This window comes from Trichoplax adhaerens, genomic scaffold, assembly GCF_000150275.1.
Source record: "Trichoplax adhaerens TRIADscaffold_2 genomic scaffold, whole genome shotgun sequence".
Taxonomy (NCBI): Eukaryota; Metazoa; Placozoa; class Uniplacotomia; order Trichoplacea; family Trichoplacidae; genus Trichoplax; species Trichoplax adhaerens.
The window spans coordinates 7592499-7616282 of NW_002060944.1; the positions used below are offsets into that span (position 1 = coordinate 7592499).

The 23784-nt window shown below is 34.8% G+C and overlaps 3 protein-coding genes across 3 annotated transcripts; 1 reads left to right on the forward strand and 2 right to left on the reverse strand.

Annotated features, from left to right (window-relative positions):
- Positions 1–1674: 1674 nt before the first annotated feature.
- TRIADDRAFT_53761 (uncharacterized protein) lies at positions 1675–5918 on the reverse strand (the record flags this gene model as incomplete). The annotated part of the gene is made up of 15 exons (XM_002110084.1): positions 1675–1727; positions 2217–2309; positions 2503–2551; positions 2871–2927; positions 3006–3057; positions 3142–3254; positions 3370–3575; positions 3793–3883; positions 4049–4117; positions 4505–4537; positions 4611–4667; positions 5074–5145; positions 5248–5343; positions 5718–5756; positions 5865–5918. The coding sequence occupies 15 exons, from the start codon at positions 5916–5918 to the stop codon at positions 1675–1677; spliced, it is 1134 nt and encodes a 377-aa protein (XP_002110120.1).
- Positions 5919–12623: 6705 nt separating this feature from the next.
- Positions 12624–16752, forward strand: TRIADDRAFT_63235 (expressed hypothetical protein; the record flags this gene model as incomplete). The annotated part of the gene is made up of 5 exons (XM_002109548.1): positions 12624–12686; positions 13760–13927; positions 15362–15556; positions 15901–16005; positions 16545–16752. 5 exons carry the CDS (start codon positions 12624–12626, stop codon positions 16614–16616), a joined length of 603 nt encoding a protein of 200 aa, XP_002109584.1. The 3' UTR covers positions 16617–16752.
- Positions 16753–18204: 1452 nt separating this feature from the next.
- Positions 18205–23450, reverse strand: TRIADDRAFT_53763 (uncharacterized protein; the record flags this gene model as incomplete). The annotated part of the gene is made up of 20 exons (XM_002110085.1): positions 18205–18255; positions 18294–18313; positions 18407–18519; positions 18591–18646; positions 18744–18833; positions 18918–18989; positions 19068–19169; positions 19266–19346; positions 19418–19511; positions 19585–19666; positions 19758–19822; positions 19902–19997; positions 20101–20294; positions 20426–20471; positions 20556–20633; positions 20818–20851; positions 20992–21072; positions 21176–21256; positions 21796–21888; positions 23285–23450. The coding sequence occupies 20 exons, from the start codon at positions 23448–23450 to the stop codon at positions 18205–18207; spliced, it is 1695 nt and encodes a 564-aa protein (XP_002110121.1).
- Positions 23451–23784: the final 334 nt, after the last annotated feature.

A 23784-nucleotide genomic window follows, 5' to 3' on the forward strand; every position in this document is an offset into this window, starting at 1 on the left:
TCAAATCCTGCAATGAAGAACATCTCATAGGTACCAAGAGGTTTATCTTGATTAAGTAATTCATCTCTAGTAGCGAGTGATTGGAAATTGACTAACTTATATACTGCATATAATTTTCGCATTTTGCCATGCATCATGAGATGTTTGCTATTGGCAAAGATGCGTAGGAGGAGGGAAGGGAAAGGTAAACTTTCAATTCAATTTTGAATTACACCTTGCTGATGTGGTATACAATCTTGGCATACCAAGGCAATTGTTAAGCAAATTAATCTCCAAGAAACACGCGTAGATTGCAAAGCAGTCTATTTCATACAGCACATCGGGATAAATCATTGTACTGCACGAATAGTTGCAACTAATGTCACTAGGTGCCTACTTTCAAAGGGATCTTAGCATGCCAAGCCAATTGCTAAGTAAATTAATCTTCAGAAGCAATCCTAGATAAGAAAGAAATCGATTCTACACATGGATCGGTCATTCTACTAGATGTATATTGGAAACTAATATCGCCAGGTATACTTTCTTAGTATACCAAGGCCATTGTCAAGTTAATTAATCTCCAGCAATATGTTTCATACATACTCGTAATGTCGTGATATGGCATTCTACTACATACATATTTGCAACTAGTCACCTGGTACACTTTCAAATTCAATCCTAGCATGCCAAAATAATTCTTAGGTAAATTAATTTTTTAGCAAGTACTCTTAAATTAGAAAGTAAGAAGTTTCATATATAGTGATAGATCATTCTACTGGACGTATATTTACAACTAGTATTACCAGCTCATTTTGAATCAATCTTAGCATACCAAGGCAATTGCTAAGCAAGTTAATAATCCGTAAATATCCCTAGACTAAAAAGAAATGTAATTCACATAGAGTAATAGGTTAACTTGATATTTATAACTAGAGTTAAGGGCAGAGAGACGGAAGGTATACTTATAATCAAATTTGCGAAAGATTACACTTTGCTGATATCGCTTACTATCTTGACATATCAAAGTACTTATCAAGCAAGTAAATCCCTAGTAATACTTCCAGATTAAAAAGTAACCTCTTTCAACGCAGTGAAAGGTTACACTACTGTAAAATTGTAACTAGAATCAGATATCGGGTAGACGAAAGGTACAATTTCAATCAAATCTTTTGCATAGGATAATTCCTTACGGATACCATCTACACATTGTACAGTCTTAACGCACCAAGACATCTGTGAAACAAACTAATCTCCCATAAATACTCCTAAACTAAAAAAGCATTATATTCTTACTATGCATTCAGTTGGTAATCTATTACGTGCATAATACAATACGAGTACAGTTGCTCTTACGACATTTTCTATTTTTAGAGAATTGTCAAAGTTGAATTTATCCATCGAACAAATATAGTACTGCCCATCAAAATCAGGTCAAATCTAAAATTGGTGTGATAACAATAGTGTAATTGAAATTCAAGGCATGCATATTAATCAATTAGTAGTAAGACAATGATAGTATCCAAAATTGCGTTAATTAATTATATACATGTCATAAATAGACATTCTCTTTCAATTACACGTTAATTTTTTATTCCAATTTTCCATAATCATAACCATAAAATAAGTCCATGCTTCTAGTATGCTTAACGACGTATTTGCCCACGTCTATCTAGTACATTCAAGATTGCAATTTCGCTACCCGATCGAAGCTTCAACATCTTCTTCAGTGTCATTTACCAAGTTTTCACCTATCAATTTTAAAACTATAATTAAGAATAGACTATGCTACAGTAGTTCACATTTCTTAATGCATATCATCAGTAGGCCTGATATAAATGCTACGTCTAGTCTCTAGTTTGCTTATAGTAAATGGTATTTACAATATGAAACCTCGTTCATGAGCATTATCTCAATGTCAGCCATTGCAAGCAAAAGTGCAGTTTGTAAAGCTACTTTCAATCACTAGATACCAAAATCTGATATTGCTATTATCATGGAATAGTTTTAAAACTTATTGTAAAATTTTCTATAGCATATGCTACTTTTAACTCTTACGAGAACAATGAAATCTAGGTAATGTAGTAAATACTGGTGTAGTAAAAGTTGCAAAATCTAGAATGTCATAATCACACATTCTTACATCGAATGGTGGTGAACTAAGTCTAAAAATATTTTTTTGGATAGCTTTGATTTAAATCTGTCTATAGAATAACATCAAGTTTGATGAATAAAAATACCTTGGGATAGGCGTAACTTCTCTCTATAATTAATATGATTATATAGCCATTCAATCCAGTCATCTCCATCTTCTACTATTTGCATTGTCCATACTATGATTAAATTCAAATTAAAGACAGAGTTGATTTTTCTCAAAATAATACTTTATCATAGTTGCAAAATGGTATTTTAACGCCTTCTTAAGTAATAAGTTTAATAAAGTATTACATAAAACGGCAGTATCAGTTATATTGAAGCAAGAAGTTGTTTTATTTTAGAGAAATATTCTTAATCGATGTAGCTCACCTTCATCTGACTGTGACTGATCAGTGATGGTAAATGATTCGAAATCGTTCTTATTAAAGAAAGACACACGATAATTTAGCGATATGAAAACGTCAGCGGTGCATTTATTAATATTCTTACAATCGACAATGAATACATGTATAGGTATAAGAGAATCATCTAAACAATTTATATTTACTGTTGATTCGGTGGCTTTGGTCATAAGTTATTATGCCATGAAAACAACATTTTAATGTCACAGAACTGTATAACTATGGTATATCTAGTAGTTCATGGTATAAGCATACGATAGCGAAACACCACAATTTGCTATACAACGCTGATAAAAAGAATTTTTACTATATAAGTAAGGATATGATATCGTATACCTCATCGGTAATTATGCAGTCCTGTAATAAAACTTGGTATTCTAAAAACAAACTCTTCTGTAAGAAATGAGACATGGATGAAAAGATCAATTAAATACCAAATTGTAGTTAGAAAACATCTAGTGGAACTTTCACCTCTACGATTGAACATATAAGAATGGCCTTATCAAATATGATCATATAGCAACTATAGAAAAGGAAAATAGATCGAAAATATTGTCAAATCTGCCCCCCAAAAAAATCATAAATACGTTATTCCATTTTAGCATACCAATTTTGCTTTTTTAAAAATTTCAGAGTCTCACGATTTGGTTTACTGAGAATTCTTACGTATCCTTCTATAGTTAATTTTCCCAATCCTGTAAAAGCTAATGTTGAGAGCTTCTACAACAAATCAATAATGGAGCGATAGTGTCCATCAACTGTTTTTATGACAATACTAATCAAAAGGATTATGTTAATCATCAATATTATTCTTATCGATCTGATATTAACTTACATTGGAGTCAACTTCTATCCTTTTGATATCAAGATTTGATTTTCCAAAAAAATACGTGGAAATATTGGAAGTTTTGTACATAGAGGTCAATTTATAAAATATTAGACTATTGGTATCATATTTATAGCTCACATAGATATTAAAAAGTTGATTCTGGACATCGTTTGAACTTCTTCCATTGCACTTAGCACGCGTTCTGTAATTAGCTGTAAAGAAACAATAATGTACCACATTCTCATTCGGTAGCTGTTGCATTTTGTAGCTTATGATAACTTAAGCATCTAGCCGTGCAAGTTCTGCTTAATCAATCTAATGATAGTTTATAGTTTATATTTAATCTAGACCTTTAGTCACCAAGTAAACACACGTTCACAGTTCAGTTATTAACAAACGATTTTAATGACACCAGTAATCATAGATTACCACTACCAATTCCATTAATCAAGCAAAGACTAATGCTACAACATTTATATTTATTTTGTTTGGCGTTCCCTAACAATTGGATAGTAATAAGCTATGGAAAATTTTGATATTCATTAAACTAGTGAGATAACGGATAACAGTTGCATCAATTTCTTGCAAAGATGAAATTACTGAGAAAGTAAATTATAAGTACCCTTAGCAATTTATTTTATCAGAGTTAGAAATAGGATTCAATAAATAAAATAATAGAACATACCTTAATACATGATTTAGCACCAATCAGAGCACTTTTTTCCAAATCATTCTTGGCCAAGTGGTACAATGCCTACGATAAGTTAACTTCTTCTTATACTAGAATTAGTTGTAAAAATACTCTTAAAACCAAAATTGCATATACATACTTCGAAGACAATCGAATACAGTGTGAGTTGGTAGAGTGGGATAAATAAAATCTCTTTAAATGTTCTCACTTTAAAATGATAGGTATTGCAGCACTTTAACCATTTCTGTTGAAAAACAGAGTTTGTTTGAAATTTTAAGAATATTTTAAGTGGATACGTTTAAAATTTTAAATCGATATATAAAACTTGATAATTTCAACATTAATACTTGTATATAAGATATCAATACGTATTAATAGCTGAATAGAAAAAAATAAACACATTAGAGGCACAAATACTACCCCTACAAAAGTTACAAGTATATACTATACCTGTATATGATAGTGGAATGCTTGTTCTTTGGTCTGTTATATAGTTACGAGTTAAAAGAATATTATGCTCAATCAATGTATGAAGATCTGAGTAGTATTAACTCACTTCACGAAGTAGTAAAGATTGGATTTCGCCCCCATATTCAAAATAAATTTCGGTTTCCTTAATTGGACACGAGATAAAAATATATCGTACAATTATTTTCAACAGCAGATGTAATAAGCATCAACTTTGATTTAAATCTCTACAAATAAGAGATTTTACATATACTATTTTATAGTCGACAATTTTGTAAGTATTATAGGACGACCGTCATTGAAGAGTCTATCATATCGAATAGATGGTCGCAATCACTCATTTGTATTACCAATTTACTAAATATTCTATGAGAAATATTTTGTAGGTTAGTCTCAGCATTTTGAATGAGGTCTAAAAGCTTGTAATGTTGTGATCTGAATTTCTGTTAGAGAGAAAAAGACTTCCATTAAAAAAAATGACAGAGAAAATCTAAAATGAAGGAACTCTTAAGGCAGAAAGATCGAATTTATGTTAGATAGAAACAGCTTACATCTAATATCATGTGGATATACTCTAGTTTAAATTCTTGCATTTGCTGTTGAGTAAAGATTTGATCAAAACACTAGATTGATGCAAAATAGGCTGTTATTACAGAGTCTTGTTTATGATTTGTTTTACGCGAGAATCCAGTAAAAACTGTCCACGAAACAGAATTAGTACTTACTTCAAGGCAAACTTGGATAGAAAAGATTAAATCTACTTCAGCATTTTGAAGGCTTGTAATAGCAATGCTTATACCGTCACTGATATGAAGTGGAGCCTAGGCATTATAAAACATAAATATATGAAGGGACAAAACTACTCACAATCATTATTAAAGTTAGACTAAGTTATAGGAAAATACACCAAATATTTATGTGAGCGTTTTTTAACTCGTTAGAACATTAGAGAAAGATTGCCAATACTATCAGTATGAGATTTGTTAGGAACCACAGTCTATTGGGTGCACTACTGCAATAAAGAGGGACTATCTAAACTTTCTAGCCATCAAATTTTACGTAGTGATTTCGTATAACTGTATCTAAACTCTAAAGCATCATTCGAAAGGATGGTATAAATCATATCAATTCTCAGTTTCTACAATGCAATACGATGCAGAGAGTAATACTACAAAAATAAATCATGAGTATATACCGCGAATCTCGATGGAATATCCGGTGGAATGGACGTGATCTGCAAGGAAAGAAACGATATATGTCAGCTTAAGGATAATTTCGCTTAATTGGTTAAAATCACTCACTGTGTAAGTAATCTACGTAGGTATGATCGAATTCGATTTACCTGATTTTCGGTTGGCAACGCAAATCGAACTTTTTTGGTTTTTGGTCTAGGCATAGTCTGTATGCCTATAATGATTTATCGAAGATAACTAGAAAATCAGAACTGCTCTACGATTAACTATACTTGCAATTTCTCAAGTAAAAGCGACTTTACTATTTCTATTCCGGTCCATAAATTGTAAGTGTTGCTTTATCAATTGGAGTTCATCCATTCGTCTTTGATCATGATCTATGGACGAATCAATAACTTTTTATACTTTGATGGGGTAATTACTGCGTAAAAAACTATCAATAATAATAACGTTATTAATAATAATAATTCCATCGGGCATTCGTGTCCTATATAGGCGATATCATTTATCCAAATACGGTAACTATAGTTATACTATAGGATATAATTCTTCGTTCTAAATTTATTCTGTCCGCTAGCTCGTATATATGTATTTCTATCAGGAAAAGTAAACATCTCTATATTTAAAGATGAAAATAATCGCTACTTGATACTGTTTACTCGTGTGTTCTTAATAAGGTAAACGGAAAGTCTAATAATCAACAACGCTACTTGTTATTGATTACGCATCGAACTAAGCTGTTTCAGTCCATTCTATTTTTTTCCCCATACTGCTCAAAGTTTCCGCGATTGTACGAATTTGATACAGCAGTGTCTAATAACTAATACTATTATAATTAACATGCAAACATGCAGTACTGCGTATTAGCTTGTTAGCTTGTTGAAGATGGATATTTGGTTAGATTGGTCGATGCATAGATGCGATAAAGATTATCTGTCTACAACTCTTATAATCTCATTCACTTAGAACATACGCGTATGTGATTACTTTGCATAGCGAAACGAATAAGTTTAAAGCTATTTCAGTCCATCCTATTTTTTCCCTTACTACTCAAAATTTCCACGGTTGTACGAATTTGATGTAGTAGTGTCTAACTACTACAATTATAATTAACATACAGTAGTACTACGTATTAGCTTATTAACTGGTTAAAGACAGCTATTTGGCTAGATTGGCGCATGGCTTAGATACAATAAAGATTATTTGTCTACGACTCTCATAGTCTTATTCATTTAGAACACACGTGTATATGATTACTTTACCTAGCGAAACGATGAGTACATAATCGTACAGTCTTAATAAATGGAATTGAATAAATAAAACAGTTACTGGCGATGCAAAGAAAACTGGAATGGAAGGGTAATACCAACGCATTCACACAAATCGTCAATTTCCTTCATATTTACAATAATGATTCGAGAGTGATGACTAGTATATTATACAATGTATATTGCTTTACTACTCATTCGATTCTAGTCAGTCAACTCATCAGGGCTGCAGTTAGTAGTTGTTAATTACCGGTAATCATAAGTAATTATAATTGCTTGAGAAGTCTAAGCACCATCATGTGCGCTGTTTGATTTAGTTACGTTCAGCAGCGAGATCCATCGTGATCTATATCGTCTCAGTTAGACCGTAAGGTCAAATAATATTCAACGTCGTTTTAGATCATGACTTGGTCTCAAATAAAGAGTAACTTAGGACTAACAGATATCGGTTTGGTATTGATTATTTGTGTAGAAGTAGTCCAATTAGTATATTAGTCGGAGTACCTCGAGAATTTCCTGCATCTACGGATGAATTAGTTCTCATACAATACGTTAAATATACTGAATGGTAACAGTGTTCTATCCGTATATTATGGATAAGGAAATTCCATATGTGTGCATTTACAATTCAGTATTTCCTAAATATTTGGAACATTTTTTCAAGAGGATAACTTGTACAATTATTCTCGGCTTGCTGCTTGATATTGTTCATTGTTGTGCTGAAGAACGTGAGAAAGTTTTCTACTTACGTAGTGGTATACTGGTAGCGATCTCAGTCAGCGGATCGAATTATGCGTTGCATTCCTATGTCATGGATAAGGAAATTCAACCTCTATAGATTTCTTCGATATTTAGTTATTTCCCCGACAGCGATTGACTAGATCGCTTCTTGGTATTCATTGTTGTACTGAAGGATGCAAATAAGTCTTGTGCCTATGCTAGTGGCAATCTCAGTCTGCGGATCGAATTATTCAGCATAAGGGCCCGTATGCACATCGAATTAGACAGCGTGCTCGTACTGTATGTCATGGATAAAGGAAATTCGACGTCCATATACTGTAGTTGCGATTATTTCCTGAATATTTACAATATTTATTGAAGAGTGATGACTTTATTCTGTCATTGACGGCTTAGTTCTGTGTATTGTTTCTTTAAGCAGGCAGGGATCAAATACTGCAATCTACTAGTACTACTTACAGTCTTGCACTATGTCATGAGTAAGAAAATTCGCCATCCGCATATTTACGGAGAATTACAATGATAGTCTCCATTGGAGGGTCAGATTAGTGAATAAACATAGGCTGTTTTCTTTTTTTGTAGCTGATTTTATTGTTCCTATTTGCTTCTTTTTATTTATTGGCTTGTATTGATCTGATATTCAATCTTAATAGAGGAGCAAAAACAATGTGTACACTATTATAACAGCATTGATATGATATTCTGATTGGGAGAGATTGACAGTATATCTACTGTCAAATTTAAGTGCTATAATCATTGTAAGTCATGTCCGTAGAGCAACATTAGACAGGGCTTTTTACGTTCCCCACTGAGGCTCTTTAATCGGTTTGTTCTAGTGCTAAGATATTTGCCTACTAAACCTGTATAGAATGGCTTCATTTCTCTCGAATACGTACCTATCAGTGAGTAATGAGAAGGACACAGATATACGCCACCATAAGCAGCCTAGAGCAGGAACTTTTATTCGAGAAAATTCTCAATTCTCCTTCAAGTCTCTGTCTAGAGCCCCTCTGAGAGCAAAGACCTGCAAAACACTCTGAGGTGTATTCTTGCAACAAGCAGGCACTAGAGTACTGAACTAAAGAACTGAGTAAATAATCACATCTACTACCATAAACATGTAAGATAAGCATATATGATATAGTACTGGATGGATATGGATTACTTTCTGACGAAAAGATAGAGCTGAGATTGAATACTATGATCGAAATAAAGCCTCAATCGTAATAAAGTATCTACTATAAGTCAATCAAGTATTTCCATTTTTGATTCTACAGTATTCAGTATATCCAATGTCGTCCTGTTACTGTCTATTAGCCTATTCATTTGTTCTTTCTAGTAAAAGTAAACTACCAGTCCAACTATGCCATGGCTGATTAGTGACCATAGGGCACTTTTTCAGCTCGTCTAGCTTACTTTTCTACAGTATTTTCAACATATGCAAGCAGTGATTGGATTTATTTTTCTCCTCTTTTGCTACCCTATTTGTTTTGATGGCGTTAACTACCATCCAATTCCACCACGGCCGAATAGTGATGATAGGGCACTATTTCAGCTCGTCTAGCTTACTTTTCTACAGTATTTTCAACATGAGCAAGCAGCGATTTGATTTATTTTTGGCCTTTTTTGTTTTGATGACGTAAACTACCATCCAATTCCACCACGGCCGATTAGTGATGATAGGGCACTATTTCAGCTCGTCTAGCTTACTTTTCTACAGTATTTTCAACATATGCAAGCAGCGATTGGATTTATTTTTCGCCTCTTTAGCTACCCTATTTGTTTTGATGGCGTTAACTACCATCCAATTCCACCACGGTCGATCAGTGATGATAGGACACTATTTCAGCTCGTCTAGCTTACTTTTCTACAGTATTTTTAACATGAGCAAGCAGCGATTGGATTTATTTTGGCCTCTTTTGCTACCCTATTTGTTTTGATGGCGTTAACTACCATCCAATTCCACTACGGCCCGATCAGTGATGAACCAGCAGTCCAGTTTCACCATGGCCGATCAGTGATGATAGGGCACTATTTCAGCTCGTCTAGCTTACTTTTCTACAGTATTTTCAACATGAGCAAGCCGCGATTGGATTTATTTTTAGCCTTTTTTGCTGCCGCGTTTGTTTTGATGGCGTTAACTACCATCCAATTCCACTACGGCCCGATCAGTGATGAACCAGCAGTCCAGTTTCACCATGGCCGATCAGTGATGATAGGGCACTATTTCAGCTCGTCTAGCTTACTTTTCTACAGTATTTTCAACATGAGCAAGCCGCGATTGGATTTATTTTTAGCCTTTTTTGCTGCCGCGTTTGTTTTGATGGCGTTAACTACCATCCAATTCCACTACGGCCCGATCAGTGATGAACCAGCAGTCCAGTTTCACCATGGCCGATCAGTGATGATAGGGCACTTTTTCAGCTCGTCTAGCTTACTTTTCTACAGTATTTTCAACATGAGCAAGCAGCGATTGGATTTATTTTTGGCCTTTTTTGTTTTGATGACGTTAACTACCATCCAATTCCACTACGGCCCGATCAGTGATGAACCAGCAGTCCAGTTTCACCATGGCCGATCAGTGATGATAGGGCACTATTTCAGCTCGTCTAGCTTACTTTTCTGCAGTATTTTCAACATGAGCAAGCAGCGATTGGATTTAGTTTTGGCCTTTTTTACTGCCGCGTTTGTTTTGATGGCGTTAACTACCATCCAATTCCACCACGGCTGATCAGTGATGATAGAGCACTTTTTCAGCTCGTCTAGCTTACTTTTCTACAGTATTTTCAACATGAGCAAGCAGCGATTGGATTTAGTTTTGGCCTTTTTTGCTGCCGCGTTTGTTTTGATGGCGTTAACTACCATCCAATTCCACTACGGCCCGATCAGTGATGAACCAGCAGTCCAGTTTCACCATGGCCGATCAGTGATGATAGGGCACTTTTTCAGCTCGTCTAGCTTACTTTTCTACAGTATTTTCAACATGAGCAAGCCGCGATTGGATTTAGTTTTGGCCTTTTTTGCTGCCGCATTTGTTTTGATGACGTTATCATTTTGGGGGGATTTTGAATCTGGTGATGAAATGGAGCGGAATGCAAGGTAAATAGAGTAGAAAAAGTAGAGCATCAGGGTATTGATTGCGACACTTGATATAGTTTTGATTGCCTTGCCGTATGATGGAATTCAATAACGTCATGAACTCCAAATAGAGTAGTACTCAAGCAGATTGAGTGGTAAACTATTGCAGTGCACAAACTGCATACGAAATGCTGTAGCAGGAAGTAGAACTTGAGTGATTGGACTGCTGAAAAATGTCATTCGCGGACACGAGTGCAAAAGTCAATTGCCGCACTGCGTCCAGTACGTACAGTATGTACTGATGTGGACAATACTAACGCGTAGCATTGTGCAATTGATCATGTCACCCTTTAGGTCCAACGTATCTGTCATGGCAGCCGCTCGATGAGGCCATCTTCAGGATAGTACAATCAAGCAGCAAACTAACTTAGCTTACACTTTTGGCCATCAACAGTTGGTTACTGATAGTTCTTGCGTAGTAGTCTCTTTCATTCGTATTTTAGTCGCTTAATATTATTCAGTTAGTTTAGTCAGTGCTCATTCTGTGTATGTCATCCGATCGTGCAATCGCTTGAGAAGTAATGTTCGTCCTGTCTCAGGTGATATTATTTCTGCACTGTACTATACTGTAGAGTAGCGGAGAAGCGAACATGTCATGTCACCCTTTATTTGGCCAAAACCTATCTGCAATGATTGCCACTTGATTAGGCCATATTTAGGATGGGTTAAGCAAGTAGCCAAATAGTTCAGTTTGCACTTTTGGCCATATTATCCAGTTAGTTTAGCTCATTCTGTGTATGCCATCCGATCGTACAATCGCAAATCGCTTGAGAAGTAATATGAGTCACTGTCTTAGGTGACATTATTTCTGCACTGTACACTACTCTACATGTGTATATTACACTATTATCGAGGTGAAAAAATCCAAAGGGAATGTCACCCTTTAGGGCGAACGCGTCTGCAATGACTACCACTTTATGAGGCGATATTCAATCAAGCAGCAAGATAGTTCAGCTTGCACTTTCTGGCCATCAACAGTTATTGATAGTCACTGAGTAGTAGTCTCTTTCATTGGTGTTTTAGTCGTTGTTAAGCATAGTTGCTGAACATTATTCAGTTTGTCGGTGCTCATTCTGCGCAGTCATTCGATCGGACAATTGCTTTGAGAGGTCATGTTAACACCACGGTCTTGGGTGACATTATTTCTGCACTGTACTCTACTGTACAGTATGATAAAAGGGAAAAAAATCCAACGGGTAATGTCACTCTTTGATGGATGACGTATCTGTTCTAGACTGCAACTGGCACTTTATTAGGCAATATTCATTCATGATGGTTGAATCCAGTAGGAAAATAGTCCGCTTGTACTTTTGGCCATCAACACTTATTGATTGTCGCTGAGTAGTAGTCTCTTTCATTGGTGTTTCAGTCGTTTTAACTCTTATTTAGTCAGTGAGTTACTTAGTGGTCATTCTGTGTCGTAGCCATCCGATCGTACAATCGCTTGAGAAGTAATGTTAGCCATTGCCTTCAAGGGGGTGACATCATTTCTGCATTTAGTCAGTACTGCAGAAGGGGAAAAAGTCCAACGGCTACAGTACAGTGTACTGTACAGTCCACTAAGTACAGTGCTATTGGACAAGTGATTATAGTAGGGTGTATCATACATGCATTCAAGCGCATACAATACACCAGTTAAATAGACGACTACAAAAAACTGTATACTTGTCATTCTACAGTACAAAGCGGCATTGTATAAAAGTACTTTAGCAAGCAACAATTTCCTTTTTCAAAGCAAAAGTGGAGACAGTCCTGAATTTCAAAATGGCTAATTTCCCTTACAGCTGCGTTCGAAATAGCTTAGGAGCGTTAAATGTACTCTATATGGTAGGTTGTTTTCGACTAGAGGTTAATGATTGATGGTTGTCAACATGATGGATAGCGTAATAATGTCTCTTGCTGTTAATAAACTACCAAAAGGTGTTGATTTGAACACGATGAGTCATGGTGTCGAATGGCGACAATCATCATCAAGTGGATTGTATTCAGGGGATAACGGCTACATTAGCAAGTTTCCATCATTGACTACTATCCTTTACGTCTTCTATCTTTCAGTATGATTCTCTCACTCTTTATGCATTGATTGATGGTAGCAACGACTTGATGCGATGTCGCCAAATAGGCCATAGATAATCATCAATTAGACATCATTACTACAGTAGCGATGACATAATTGCTTTCGACGATGGAGAACATGCCGACTGTACAGTACTGGAGAAGAAATGATGAATAGGATTGTACACTAGTATTCTCTCTTCGCCATACATTCATTTTTCTCTTAGCTTTCTTCTAATGCAACATTATAGAGGTAAAAAAACAGTCTACACTTCCGTGCTAGCAGGCCACTCTTGTAGTTGACTAGACGTACAGTAGTAGTCCAATAGACTGGAGACAATCGTTTTCTGTAGGAGCGCGTAATGAGATTAGAAATGGAGAGAACACCGGCTATCGAAGAAATCGACATCCATGGATCAACGACTAGAATTCTCTTCTCTATCGATTAATTTCTCTTTGACGGCAGCAACTACTTTTGCTAGATGTAACGCAATATACCGCAGATTATTATTTTATACAGTCAGTGTTGTAACAATTCCTGAATTGCTTTCCGTTAGGGAGAAAATGCCTAGTATCGACATCAATTTTGATAAACGGCTGTTCTTTTCTCTTCTCTAAAAATGATGGGTTAATTTTCTCTTATTGGTAGCAACTAGACGTACTAGCGTATTCTACCGTACATTTTGTGTCTAGAGGTAGCATAGATACTGTGTCATACCGTAGCGATGAGATGGTTACTTTTGTTCTAAAGAGAATAAGAACTGTACAAGAGATCCATCCAAATGGATATAAATTGATAAATGATGTAATGATTTTTTCAATATTCTTTCTACAATTATATATAGATCATTGGCCTAGTCATCTTAGGCGTAGCGGGTTATGCTCGTGGTGTTGCAAAATTTACAAGCTTAGCAGCTTTAGGAGCTCTAGTCGCTGTTGGCGTCATTTTACTCCTCATCGCCATTATTGGTTTTGTTGCAGCTATTAAACACCATCAAATTTTACTTTTTATGGTATCCAAAATCAATATTAGCGACCGCAATCGTTACGTGTCTAGTAGACATAACCTTTATACTCAGTAAATGATGAAATCTCCTACTAATGTTTTTGAAATAATCCACAATGCACTTGATAATTTGACATTGGAAACAATTGTTTCGCTAGAAAGTACAATGCCCAATTAATATTCGTTTCATTGCTTTTTGTTTATGTGCAGGATAGCCAGTTTGTTCTTGATTTGATAAGTTATAAGTATGTTCCTAGATAATCCAACTTTTCCATAGTATCTACTGCACATTACTGTAGTAATGTAGTTTAGCCCACTGCATAATTTCGTCAGTTTAACGACGTCGATATTGTACAGAATTACAACAAGAATCTCACTACAGCCAAGTTATTATTCTTACTTTACTGTTGACGAGACTGGAAATGATAGCTATAAATCCTCCATGCATTTCTCATCATATGACTCTTGAATGATTTTGATACAAATTAGCCAAGTTACGTTAATTATCTTTGGAAAATGACAGAGTCAAAATCTTACTGTAGATAACCCAATTCTGTTATTTTAGATAAGATTTTAGAAAAATCCGAGTAGTCTTGTAGAATAAAATTAACGTAAAAAGGTGAATAATAGCTGATTTGATGCTACACATATTGACCGTACCTCACTACTCAAGCTAACGGGTTAAGATATTCAAATGATCAAACAACCATTGAATAGCTTAACTTAACTTAATCACAATACAAATAAAGTACCATTAAGTTAAAAATACGTTACTATTCACTCATATTGTATAGGACTTATTGTATGCTTAGAATCAAAATAGAACTGATTTTTTGGGTAAACTTTCAAATGCTTTTACTAATTAATATTAGCAGGTACTGTAGTCGCAAGTACCTGCAAATAGTTGTAGTACACTTTTCGCACAAATCAGTTCTTCATACTTTATTGAATACCAATTGGTATCGGCCATTCTGAAATAGACGTAATTATCCACATTTGCATCTACTTGCAGATCCCCGCTTTAAAACTAGATGCGTACTCTTTTGCCTGATTGACGCCATATACAGTAATTATGCATTGAATAGGGTAGTATAGATTATGCCTAATAATTACATAAAAATCAATTCTACTGCTTTGCTATACAATAAATGGTCAATTTAGTAGGTGCAACTGATTGTACTGGTGTAGTACACAAGTGCACCTGTGTTTGGCTCAGTCAAGATGGTAGCCTTCAAAAAATGTAGGCTTTTACAGTATCATGTAAAACTATTTTCAATCTAATATTTAGTAATACAGTACACTACAGTTGGGGATAGAGTTAGTTACTTGTATTATTCTCTATAAATTGTTATTCCATCAACTCATTATCATTACCCTTGTGATCAATTAAAATCATGCTGTATACTTTTTTCCCTTAACGCTTGCTTTTGCTTACTCTCAGTACATGATCTTCATGTCATTACTGTTTATCATCGATTTCGCAATCTCCATCGCTGCATTGGCGTTGAACCAACAGCAACAGAAGGATCTGCTCAGTAAGGCTTACGATGGTCTTACCCCTGAAGACAAAACAGCGTTACACAACCGTCTCAAATGTTGTGGATTTAACAATAGCACCAATATTGATTGCCCGTCTGTTAGTATTGTATTTAATTAATATTGTTAGATAAAGTGATTAACTATGGCTTAAAAATAGAAAACTTTTTAGTGATAGATTCCAATCGTAGAGATTGGCATTATTAACTATGAACAAATTTAGTAGATACTTAAGAAATACAAATGCAATTAGTCTATAACTACAATTGGAGTTAAATAAGTCCTATCGTATAGTCTCATGATAATAGTAATGTTGTTATAAAAGTCTCTACATAGTGTTTATTTTAAAATTAAATTTATCGGTACAATGGTTGAAAAAAGTTTTTACTCTCAAATCAACCTGAAAAAATTATTGATTCCTTTTTTTTACAACATATTTGATAGAGCTGCGACAATAGCTGTAAAACATGCTATAATGTCGTTAAAGAGCCTATTGCATTAGCGCTTAAAGCCGGTGGTGGAGTCGGATTATTTTTCTCCTTTACCTTTGTAAGTAATATCACGTAATGTATCATATAAAATAGTACTTCTAGGTATACAATGCGCTACTCTACAGTACAAGCCCTACTACGTGAAAAGTACTCTTGATAAATTCTAGATTTAATGATTTTATTTATATAGTAGTAAGCAATTGTTAGATTGAAAAGTCATTTAATCCCTTATTACAGCAATATATACTAGAAATCATATTCAATAATGCAAATATTTAACTGTAACAATTGAATTAATTAGTTTTTCCTACCGCCGTAGCTTAACCCTAAACTCGCTTTAGAAACTTAAATTATTAAAAATTAAATTGTAATAAAATATTTAATTATCATACTTCAATGAAATACTGTTGTTTAATAAAGTAGAAACTATATAAATTATCGACTTATGTAGCAATATACTGTAGCTATTTAATTTTTTAGAACCTGCCTACATATTTTCCCATCCGATTATTTTTATTGAACTACATATCGAGTCTTCTAAGCTATTATCATACGTGTTATAAGTAAATTAACATAAGTTTTCAATTTACTCTTTAGTTCCTGGCTATATATTTTGCGAGGCAATTTCGCAATTTGAAGGACCCTCGATCTAGCGACTCATTCTTGTAGAATCGTAGTGATTGATTGGTTAATTACTTCCTATTATTTGTCATCTATATCAACTACAGCTAATAGTTTTATCGATTATATATGTAACGGATTTCAACCTCTCATTTCCAGTGATTCTAATTTTTGGCGAAATTTCAATACCTTGTAAGGTCGTGAAATGTAAAGGTTAATAAACGAATTATGCTGTCTTTGAACTGTTCTAATATAACAGCTGAACATTTCTTACAGTAATAATCGTATTGACACACGAAATGAGTACGCCCTAATTGTGCAACTTCTACTAGTAATAAAATGTATAGAAAAAGATATTTAGTTGTGATATTGGTACAGTCAAGCCTATCAATAAAGCCCTAATCTCTATGAAGATTTATAGCAAACAACATCCTTGTCTTTTTAATTTTGCCTATAAAGAAGCGGTGTTAAAAAAGTACGGAACAATTTCAAAGATAGTTTTAATGGATTTCAGAAGGATACATTTGGAAGTTTATTGCCACGCATGATCCCTAGAAAAGCATATCTGCGTATGGCACCAAGTTATTTAAGACGTGCTAGATTTATCATAAGCAGTAAGCAGCCAAAAAAAGTCAAATTTTGAATAAGAAAAGAAATTTATTTCAATTATCGTCTGTGCTGTGTTCGCGATCCATTACATTGTGCTCTGTACACTGTATACGATATCGGTTCCAACGCGATCACATAAAATCCTTGTCACTACAGCATCTGTCTGTAATGACGTAACTCTTATAGCCATTTAGTAAAGTAAGCAATTATTGGAAATCTAAGTTAGCAGCAACAGCAGTTATTATTTTCTTGTTTACAATTTTTAAAATGTTAAATTTTACGACATACCCGTAAGATAGTTTACGTTTCGAAATCATGTCGGCAAAGTCTTCGTACAGTAATTTGTCTAATTCGAATGATGCTACACTTCTTGATTTAGAATTAAACAGCTTCTATAATTGTACTACAATGGCTAATTACGCTCAGAATAGCATTTTATGTTGATATTAGTCTAGACGTTGTGCCAATTCTGGAAGAAAGTTATTCGCTTTCGTATCAAAAAATCACATCAAAGAACTTCAATACCCAACATATCGCAGTTCAAGATCCATGAATAAGGAGATTACTAATAGACTGGATACATGTAACACTGGATAACTAGTATATTTGATGCGTATAACAACACTTAGTCTATGTTATATACGCGTAATTTTCGTTCAATGACCTGAAATATTTGCAATTACAATACCGAACACATTGAGTCATTACACGCCAATCATATCTATTCAAGTGCTGGTAATGACGATAACAGCCTGAGAACTTATTATGATTCCTCCTAGATCTAGTTCTACAATATCATATTTGCTATCAGTTCGAAAATATTCTCAAAATTCAAACAAATAATATTTAAACTTTATGTGCTAGAAGTTACGTGCTTAACCATCAAGCAATTTCTTACCAAAGTAAAGATGTTCGAAACATCATTAGCACTTTGGTACGATAAGCGCGACCGTTAAAATTTTTCGTTAGTAGTTCTATTTAGTTACTGAGTAAACTAACTAAAGTTAATAAGTCTTGCTTTTAATGATTAAAATTCATCCTTCAGTTTCAATACTTTACCAATTGCGAGTAGTTTTACCTAATAATTAGGAAGCGCACTTGATATTAGATGTTTACCTTATAAAATTTACTAATGCCTACAATAGGATATTGAAAACTTATTCGTGTCTATACAATGTCGCGATTTATCTTATGCACTGTATCAAAATATTTTGAATATATTACTTTACCTTCATCACGAAGTGTGAATCGACCCATTTGTGGAAATTCTTGAAAGGTTTCTAAGCATATTACGCCAGCTGTTTGAAGGCGAGCAATAACAATTTGATCTTGTTTCACAAATCTATTGAAATGGACAATTTCTTCATGAAAAAGCTATAATCTGCGTATGAGTACTATACATATTGATATTACCTTGGCTTCCCCTTTTGTTTCTGGCCAGTTCTCCTATCAACGAGGCCAAGTAAAGCCTACAAAAAGGACACAGCAGCATCATTAGGTACACTACAATCTGATAGCGTTATTGCCACTTCCTATTCGATGACAAAAAATTACTGTGAAATTTACCACAATAGTAACTTCTTCGACACATGCGTGGATATGGAGCACTGCCATGTAACCAGCACAAATGATAGATTTGTGTTCTATAATTACAATCTGTAAAACAGGAAATAAATACTGTGATTCTAATAACAACACGATTCAACCTAGGATATGAAATATCTTGATAAAAAAGTTTACCTGTGCATCAAATGTCTTACCAACATGACAAAGAGAATCGGCCTGGCAAAGGCAGAAGCCTGGCGATACATCCTGATTGAACAATTAAATCTTAGCTATCAAGCTGGCGTAATTTCTATTCTCAGATACAACACGTTGACCTTATCTTACCTCTTCTTCAACTCCCTTCAGTTTAAGTTTAATATTCTGACCAGTGTACGCTTTTTGCTCTTCTTCATCATTACGGTATATTTGTAATATTTCTACGGATGCCTGATTCATTTTGAATAATTGGTCCAAACTTTTTAATATATTCAGGTAATATCTTAGACTGTGTTATTAATTTTAAATCATTCATTCAAAGTTAACCTTGTTCGGCATTAAGATCAATTGTGACCCCTTTGATAATTTTCCCGATTCTAATTTACCCATTACGATAGTTCCCATATCCTAAAAATTGTTGAATTTTGTTATAATTATAAGGAGCTGTAAAGGCTACTAAACGTCGACGGTGCCGTTACCTTATAGCGATCGATTACAGGAAATTTAACAGGGCCATCATCATGCCTTGAAATCGATGGTAGCTCATTCAGGTATGACAGTAAAGGGTCACCACTATTCAAAAAAGCAAAACATAATTATGACCATATTACAAGAAATACGCTTTCTGTTACAGGTAATAATCTACCTCCACCATGTGCAAGATTGCTTATCTACAGGATCACGTAAATTAGCACCAGTAAGGCCAGAAATGGGAATAAAGTGAATATCTAATTGAATGCATTAACACACACATGAGAAAATTGAATGCTAGCTAGCATACAAAGTGTACATAGTAAATTGAAAATATTGACTATTTACCGGATTTTTTATTAAAGCCGGCCTTTTTAAGGAAAGGTATAAGTTTCGTTTCACATTCTTCGTACCTGATTGTGATAAAATCATATCTTCACAATGTGCAAGATATATATATATATATAACAAAATGCTATAGCTTTCACTAACCGTTGCTGCGACCATTGAACAGTTGGGTCATCCATTTTATTAACTAAAACTATCAAATGCTTTACTCCGGCAGTTTTCGCTAACATGGCATGCTCTCTACAATACATAGTGCACAATTAATAATTAATAAATGTTAGCTAGACGAGTTTTTGCTACGACAGCCTCTTTCTGGGAGTTATTATAACGGATAATAAGTTACCGTGTTTGGCCTCCTCTTTCGAAACCAGTCTCAAATTCGCCTTTACGAGCAGAAATTACTAATATACCAATGTCAGCTTGTGCGGCTCCACCTATCATGTTAGGAACAAAACTTTTATGTCCTGGTGCATCTAATATAGTGAATTCTTTGTTCTCTGTTTCGAAAGTTGCTCTTCCAACTTCTACAGTTTTTCCCTATGAAAAGAATGTAAGAAAAATGACTCATACATAACTGTTGCCAAATGTACATGAAAAGAAGTAACAAAGAGATATGCGACATTCTGTATTATGTAACAGTGTGGATGGTGCGATTCACGGCAAATTACCTTTTCTCTTTCTTCTGAATTGGTATCAAGTGCCCATGATAAATACCTTATTATAATCAAGAGTAATACAATGTCAAATATCGTTCTTGGATGCTACAAAAAATATTTTTAGAAATTATAATATAATTACCAGCTTTCCCTATTTTTTTCCTTTGCCTCCTTTTCATATTTCTCCAAAGTTCTTTTATCTACTTGCCCAGTTAAGAATCTGATACAAGATTTGGTACAAAATTTTATCTGATTGGATACCTCTATAATAAGCTTACACGGCAAGATACAGTATAAGGAGCAATAGTACTACTTTATATCCCATAGAATATAATTAAATTGTATGAAATAGCCAGGCTTTAATGTAATTTACTAATCTAGATGCTATATTTTACACAACTTACAATAAATGCCCTCCAATTGTTGATTTGCCAGCATCTGAAAATAAGAACATTAACATTTCACATATTGAAAACAGAATAAGACTAAGCAATAAGTGATGGAAGATATCATACTATATTCAAAATTCCACCTTTTCTACTTAAATAGTACAGTCACAAAACTGAGCCTGAACTTACCGACATGGCCAATAAAAATAACATTGATATGTTCTTTTTTCGGCCCTAAGTTCACTTCAGGTTCAGGCTTTGATACCTCCTCTGTACAAATATAATGTCAGTCCTATTTATTCTAGTTTAAATGCTGTCAAATTTATGTGTAGATGATTCACTGATTAGCAATGCATATATGCGACATAGTTACCCGCTGGTTTGCATTCAATTTTTTGTTCCTGGGTTTGAGGTTCTTCCTTAGCTTTATCTTGGACAATTTCTTCATTCGGTTCTGTTTGCATTACGATTAAGAATGGATGTATCTAGTTAATCATGTTACTGGTGCACATTTGATCGAATTTTAGATTGTCTATAAAGTATCTTTAAACAATAATTATTGCAATTTGAATTGATATCCAAAAGTAATAAGCAAGACTATCTCTTTCATCGATCGAATATAAAATGCTATTACTGATATAAGATAAATTAATGGTTGAAAATTATTTTGTTGATTGTGATCTTTGATAATTACAGCAAACAGCAGGAAGTAGTAAGGATTCGACATTTAGCTAGACAAGATTTAAGTTAATACTGTATCTTTGGACGTATTGTCATTTTATGGTATCCAATTCTCCATTCAATTATTATACCTTAGAATATGCAGCAATAGAAGATATGTCAGCAAACGTAGACTAATTTGTATAATATAGTAATTGGCATTAATGTATCGCTGGGTTATGTTTCCGATTGGCCACCAATAAAGTCCATTGCAAATATGACCTTACATCTTTATCATCTAGCATTAATTTAACCATATACAGTGACACTAACCCGTTTTGACGTCTGATGCAACAGCTTCATCGGCAACTGTGGTGGATTCAGTAGAGTTGTCTACTGCCGGTTCAGCAGCTACAGGCATTGGTTCTTTAAATAGAATTGAAAAAATGCTCATCTTAGTATTGACAAATACAGCACAAGATAGAAGCACAATGAATAATGGATAAACTACACAATCCATCAATAAACTTCCGTCAGTATTATAATGTAACTATTACTGTCCATTGGAGGCTATATTTACATGCAACATTGGTAGATACGTGCTCTTGTTACAATTTCATATGCCTGTTCTACATTGCATTATTGATATAAGTACAGTAGAGTATACTGCCAGGAATGATGGAGACAATAGAAGTCGGTGTACTACTGTAGTATAATATCCTAGGAACAAAACAAGTTGCATAGCATGTAAAATGGCATCATTAGAGTGTTGGTAGACTATGTGTAGTATTGTATATTCATCTTTCTATCGGACATAGAGTATACTACACTGTCTATTGGGTATATTACTATCAAGACGATTTTGATAGCACTCATGGTTAGTTCATTTGGTTGTCCATGATGTTGGTTCATGAAAGGTCTTGCAGTAGGATCCTGCTGAGCGATAGCACGATATAGTATGTATAGTCCAAAGCAGTAGTAACTATGTATTTGTGAAGAAGGTTTGTAGCAGGTGTACAACTAGAGTAGACTAATCCTCCAATTGAATGTACCGTGTATATGGAAAGATTGAATTCATACTTTTAGGAGGAGGAAAGATCAGACATCAAGATTGCTGCTGTCGTCCATGGCAGCGTACCAGTCCGGTACGGTATCCTACGCCTGTAAGCATCCGTACGGTACTGGATGGATGGTACCAGACGTAGAGTACAGCCAAAGGAATACTGTACTGCGTCTTTGAACCGTCAAGCCTGTGAACAGGTGCAGTACCACATTGACAAAACACATGGGTCCGACTGAGATTGGATTGATTGGGATAACTAATACAGGCCCACTGCCTTCATTGAATGGTTTTCAATCGTTGCTTTGAAACAATTTCCAATTGAAAAGAAATTCTTGACTAGGATGACTTGAATGCCAGTAGTAGAGCAAAGATGAATTAGGGACTACAGTGATTGGATTACTTTAAGGGATATTTTGTTGGTGTAGCAAGGATAAAAGCAATGGACATTTTGCCATGGAGTGTCTTGTACTAGTAGCGTCACGATGGAAGTGATGGCTTTTTAGGGGGGTTCACTTTCATTGCTTTGCAAAATGAGCGCTAACAACAAAACGTGCATATCCAGCATAAAATACATCATGTTCTGAAGCTAAGAATAGCATCCATTCTGATGTAGACTAACATTATAACGGTTGATTGTACATAAAGTCAGTTTAGCATCAAGGAATTTGGACATGATCGGGTAGTTTGTGATTGGGCAATGATTATGAATCCAAATGGGGTCATAGTACAGTAAGAGAAGTAAAATTGAATCATCCTTACCCGAAGCTTTGAGAAATGTTGGAACGAAAGGTTTAGCCTTAGGATTAGGCACAAAAGGTCGTGCATTGACGTTGAGATTTTTGAAGGCATTGGCGGCCTGGTCACCATCATTGACAGTAGGGCCTGGATCAGCCACGGAATCCCACGAATCCGGTGGATTAGACATTTTGGTAATTTCTAGTATAGATTGCAGTCACGGTTTTCACTACAACAATAAGAGTCGTCGCCTAACAAAGGGTATCTTAATGAAACGGATTTGATCTCCTTTACTGATGGAATTGGAGCCCAAATGCAATCATATAGTACTTAAGACTGCTAAATGCCAACACGAAGACTGTCCACTTTTCAACGTGATCGTTGCCAGGCCTCGGTACTACTGTATGGATGTGCTTTACGGCCAATGTTCTCTCTCTCTCTCTCTCTCTCTCCTCCAGTACTGCACATGCGCCGTATGTGCTATGGGGCTTATGGCTCGAGTGCGAGCGTCTACTGGATACGCT